The 6,000-nt window shown below is 39.9% G+C and overlaps 1 protein-coding gene across 3 annotated transcripts in view; it reads left to right on the forward strand.

The window, feature by feature from the left end:
• Nucleotides 1-4,441, forward strand: part of HSD11B1 (hydroxysteroid 11-beta dehydrogenase 1) — a 44,881-nt gene extending 40,440 nt beyond the window's left edge. For 2 of the 3 annotated variants that reach the window (XM_060142116.1, XM_060142115.1), the window contains 2 exons: nt 2,100-2,243; nt 3,852-4,441. In XM_060142116.1, coding sequence (XP_059998099.1) covers nt 2,100-2,243; nt 3,852-4,069 — 362 coding nt within the window. In that variant the 3' untranslated portion in view covers nt 4,070-4,441. The remainder of the gene's footprint in view (nt 1-2,099; nt 2,244-3,851) is intronic. The other variant, XM_060142117.1, reaches the window with a different exon arrangement.
• Nucleotides 4,442-6,000: the final 1,559 nt, after the last annotated feature.

Here is a 6,000-nt window from a genome sequence, read left to right on the forward strand (position 1 = left end):
TCACATGTTTTTTTACTTTTATGTTAGAATGATTTTTCATAAACGAGAATCTGGTAAGTGTTTGCCTATATTATCTTTCTATGATTGAATGTTTTCGTCAGTCAGGAGATTCATTCTGCTCCACATGTAACAAAAACTCCACTTAAAATGGCTTAACACTAAACAGGATTTCCTTTTCTCAGGTAATAAGTTCAGGGCTGGTTTGATGGACTTACTATATCTTCAAGAATCTAAGCTCATTCCGCATTTTTGTTCTATAATCCTTAATTATATAATTAATATACAGCTTTTCCTCAAGTTCATAAATGACTACTGCAATTTTAGGCATCACATCTGTAGTCTACTTAGAAAAAAAGGAGAAAGGGCAAAATGTAAAAGCTGCATGTCACCTGAATCCGTCTAGTTTATCAGGTAATCAATATCTTTCCTGGAGACCCCAACTACTAGATTTCTCATTGGCCAGATTTAGATCACATGACTACCCAAAAGAGCAAGGGAATCTTGAAGAAGTAAATATTTTTATCTGCTATCCTGAACAAAATTAGATTCTTTTATTAAAGAAAGGGAAATGGATATTGGGTAGACAACACCACCTGCCATAATTTTCCATGTATCATTTTCTGATATATGACATAAAACAAAGAGCTAACAATTTGTTCCAATTAGTTAACCAACTTTCCCAGCATCTTTACTGAATAAATCATTCTTCCTTCATTGGAAGAATGGAATTGGAAACTTCATTATATTTTAAAAACTCACAGAGGTTCCAATTCTAATAATGGCAGGGTAATACCTAATAGACCAACCTTCTCCAGATAACAAACTTAGACAAAATACAGAAAACAACCATTGAAAGCACTGAAGAGAAGAGTCAAAAGAAGAAACTGGAGAGTTGTTGGCACTTGAAAGAGGAAAATGACACTAGATGAGTTTCCCAATTTTGTAGCTTGTGCTCAAGGGCAGACCCCAATCAGTGTCATTTTTAGGATTGAAATCTGCCATCTTACTACCTTGTAAAAGCAGAAGGAAGAGTTTGGGGTTTCTGTAGCAGCTGGAAAGTTAAGGGAGACATCCCAGAAAGGAAAGAGCCACAGTGCAAGAGCACCAAATTCTGTCTGTAAACCCTTCTCAAATCTCTATTTGTCCCCTGAAATACTCACAGGGCAGTGTAGATACCAAGAAGCCCAGTTAAGATTCAAATAATTAAACAGAGATTTCATCTGGTACTTACTGCAAGAGACACAGAGTTTCAGCCAAGTTAACTGCCTACCAAAAACTAAAAAATAAAAATGAATACTCTTTGGAGGAATATGATAGAATCCAGAGACTCTTACAATATCAAGGATACAATGAAAAATTACTGCACATACAAGAATAGGAATATGTGACCCATACTCAGGAGGGAAAGGCAATCAATGGATATCAGTCCTAAAATGACCCAGATTTTAGAATTAGCAGAGAAGGGTTTTAAAGTAGCTGTTATAATAATGCTGAGCAAAGAGCCTAAGGTCTCAGGCCACCACTACTCTCTCATCTTGGAAAGGGTATAATGAATAGGTTATGCTATCAGGCATATGTCCACATATCCTCCAAAAAACTGAGTGAGAATTAACCAGGCTGATGAAAGTAAGAAAAGTGATATGGAGTAGAAAACAAAGACAGGAGTTTTCATTCCCCTTGCATAGAAAGTAGATCAGTGATAGGTTTCTGTGTAGACAGCCCTTGCCAAACCCTTCCAGCGCTCTTGGGTCAGAGGTGGAAAAGTTAGCAGCTGTGGAATTACATGGGTCTTTCATAATCCACATATTTACTATCTTTACTAAAAATCTAACTAATCCCTCTTCATTGAAGGCTTTCCTGCAGCCCACTCCGCACTGCATCCCAGTCTCATCAAGGGGAGTTTCTTTGATACCTTAATGTTTTTTCTCTTTCAGAAATTCAACACAGCATAATAATCTCTTTGGGGAGTAGAGAAAAACTAAGATTCAAAGGGTAAAAGGACTTCACAGGGGTTACAAAGCCTGCTACTGATAAAACACAGATCAGCTCTGTCAGAGTTGAAATAGGTCCCCGTGTTAACCCATCTCTGTATCATTTAGGGAAAACAGCTAATCCACTTATTGCTGCCTATTCTGCAAGCAAGTTTGCTCTGGATGGGTTCTTCTCCTCTATCAGGGTGGAATATGCAGTGACCAATGTCAATGTGTCGATCACCCTCTGTATCCTTGGCCTCATAGACACAGGTAAGGTCAAGAGATTGGAATAAATGGCCTGTAGATGGATTGCCTTTCTTACCATTGTGGGTAAAGAGGGTGCTGAACTCCCTGATATCGTCATGTGTCATGCACTGAAAACCAGTGACAGCGCTATTCTCCCTTTAATGAAGGGGCTCCACTGTCATTAGTGGAGCCTCTGACTGCTCTTTGACCCTTCTTTCCATTCTGACCACCAAGTGAGCTGAGTGACACCACACTCATCATATGACCCTATTCTAAACACCTTATGTCCTCATGAAAACTCAATGGCCATTACTTTCCTATGTGAGACTTATCAAATGTGAGTTTGTTTTCCTTAATAATACACCAGTAATAAGACATAGATATCATGAACCCTTTGATATGATGCACTGAGAAGGACATAGTATCATTTTGGGGGTATTCTTACCCAAAATTCATAACTTCATTCTAATTATAAGAACAGTGGACAAACCCAAATTGAGGGGCATTACACAAATCAGTTGAACAGTACTCTTCAACAGCATCAAGGCCATGAGAGACAAGGAAAGACTGAGGAACTGTCAGAGATAAGAGGGAAAATAAGAAGAAATTACTACTAAGTGAAATCCTGGATAAGATCCTGGAATATATAAAGGATATTAGTGAAAAAATAAAGCCTGCAGTTTAATTAGTAAGGTTGTTCCAATTCTATCACATCTATTGTTGATAATTGTACAATGGTTATGTTGTTGTGATTGAAGGATATAAGGAAAAACTTTGCACAATTTTTACAACTTTTCTTTAAGTCCAAATGCAAGTTTATCTAAAACATGTGGCAAGTATGATAAGAAAACTTTATTTAAGGGAGTTCCCTGTGGTCCAGTGGTTAAGACTCCGCACTTCCACTGCAGGGGGCATGGTTTCTGTCCCTGGCTGGGGAACTAAGATCCCACATGCTGCGTAGCCAAATAAATAAATAAAAATTAAAAATTTTTTTAAAAGAAAACTTTATTTAAGAGTAATTGAGTAAATTGAGTAGTAGTTACAGAACGAGAGAGAGAGAGAGAGACAAAGAAACACAATGAAACAAGGATGGAGAGAGAGAGACAGAAGCTGGGCAAGAGGACACGAATACCTGGAGGAAGAGAGCAGGTAACAAGAGTTTCCTTCTAAGTGAAAGTGATTGGTGTTGACAAGGGAGCAAAGGTCTGGATTCTCTCCCGTCATTTCCTTTTACAAATCAGTAGTCGTTATCATACCTCACTCTGGTTTTGCCCACTGACACTTCCCATCATATGACCTCTATCCTCATTCTGCTCCCCCATATTACTTCCTCACTCCAGCCAAAACACCCGAGAGGAGTATGATTCAAATCTCCCAACAAGTAACCTCCAGCTGCCTCCACAAATCTTCATCCAGTTAGACGAGGCCCATATGAACACTAAGCCTCTCTTTGCCCAATAGGCCCTAAACATACCCAGTCTTCTCCACGTATTCCTGCCAGGGCCCGTGGACCTTGCCGAGCAAGCACTGGCCAACAGCCCCTAAAAGCTAAGCTGTTGGTGTCTGCAGGCCTTCTATCGTGTAGACTCTGCTAGTCTTAGATAACCCCACTCTTCTCTTGTCGTTCTACAGAAACAGCCATGACAGGAACTGCTGGGATATACAATGCAGAAGCATCTCCAAAGGAAGAATGTGCCCTGGAGATTATCAAAGGGGGAGCTCTGCGCCAAAAGGAAGTATATTATGACAGTTCGGTCTTGACTCCTTTCCTGCTGGGAAATCCAGGGAGGAAGATCATGGAATTTCTCTCCTTACGAAATTATAATATGGAAATATTTATAAACAACTAGGTACTTCCTTAGGGCTAGGCATGATAAGGGGGCTTGGAATAATTCTGCCTGATATTTACATGAGCTCCATCCTGAAGGTATCTCCCCAGAGAGATATGAGTGTTCCCAGGGGGTTGCAAGTCACATATCACATCTCAAAATTTAAAGAAGCTCCTCTAACACTCATGCAGTAGAAAGTGTACGAATGTCATGAACCAGCAATTGTGAACCTGATAGTAATAATAGATATAATTACAAGATAGTGATATCAAATTTATCTCATATGTAATTATGTTATAATGCTTAGTCAATATCAATTATAATAAAGGTCACATAAACTTTATAAATTCATACCTCATGGCTGTAACTTCAGTTCATTCAGTACGGCTCCATTAAAACCATAACCTATACATGTGAAACTTTTCAGTGTACATTTCTTATTTTGTGATATGAACCTTTTATCTCTTTTTGAGTCGAAGAAATCATCCTACTCTTCATTTAGTGAAGATCGTGTCTTTACCATTTTGTATATTTCAGATACTCTTTGTATTATTTCATACTGCTCCTCTGGGAAGGAGGACATCTGGGTATGAACAACCAGGGCAAATCCAAAGAAGTGGAGGTTCCTGGGAACTGGAGCCACAGCACCTGCACTTGTTTATTGTACTCAGAGTGCATCAAGCAACTGTACTCTACATGTGAACGCTCAGTAGTATATTAGACGTTTGTAGAGGAGGGGTTGGAGTTCAAATCCTGTCACTCACACATTTAGTCATTCATTCATTCAACTCACACATTTAGTCATTCATTCATTCAACAAATATCTATCAAACACTTGCCAGGCATCACGTGACTACAACCAAAGAGGAAACAAAACATTAACAACTCCACAAAGCCCTATATTGGCCAGGTCCCCCAACAGGTAAGAGTGGCAAACTGGATAATTTTAGTAGAGGTTAATGAAAAGGAGATGTTTTACAAAAGTGTGGGCAAGGTTATAGGGAAATCACAGAGGTAATGTAGCATCTCAGGGTTAGTTGCAGCTATTTCCAACCCTAGGCCCACCATCGGGAAAAGAGGTGAGAACTGTTATAAAAGCCCAGATAGAAAGAAGTGTTTGCAGAGTGCCACATGACAGGAGCTATGACATTCAGTTAAAGGATACCACCAGCCCATCAAGGACCACAGGGGAGGGATCTGGGGAAATAAATATACCAGCCTCATTCACTTCCCTCCCTCTGATTTCTGGCTGGTATTTTCTATTAGGTGAACAAAGGGGCAAAGTGTAGATTGATATAAACCATACAGGTCAGCATACCCATACACAGAGCGGGGTGGAAAAGGATGGACAGTGTTTGGAGGGATAGATGGTGTATATCCAGCCCAAACCCAACACTCCCAAATGTAGAGTTTCCACGGGAAGTAATGCTGGGACACAAGACATGGGTCTGGAAGTGTAGGGTAAATTTCCTTTTCTCACTTCTTAATCGAAATGGCTGGTCAGCAGAACAGATTGGAGTCCATTGAGCTGCCAGCCGCATATACAAGGAGTTGGATCTGGGAGTGTGAATATGGCTGGACTTTTCTCAGTCCATAACATGGACCTTCCCAGGTTATGTCCAGGGCAAAGGGAGCAGGAGAGACCTGACTGAACCTGTGTGTGAGAAAATGGACCCAAAACGTGAAGTCTGGTTTCTGACTATATAGCATAATACACACAAACACATACACATGTAAAATGAGGTCTAGTAGATGTCTTGGTTTCTGACCAGTCAGATTAACACTCCTCAGTCTCCTGTAGAAATGAGGCTCCCTCTTCACAGACTTTGTTGATGACATAGAGTGCAATAATTCCTTAACTGAAGGGTGGGGACAATATTAAAAGCGACTTAGCATTTGCTTGGGTACAGGTTAAACATCTTACTACATGAGGTTTTCCCCAGAATCCGAAG

This window comes from Lagenorhynchus albirostris, chromosome 2, assembly GCF_949774975.1.
Source record: "Lagenorhynchus albirostris chromosome 2, mLagAlb1.1, whole genome shotgun sequence".
Lineage (NCBI taxonomy): Eukaryota > Metazoa > Chordata > Mammalia > Artiodactyla > Delphinidae > Lagenorhynchus > Lagenorhynchus albirostris.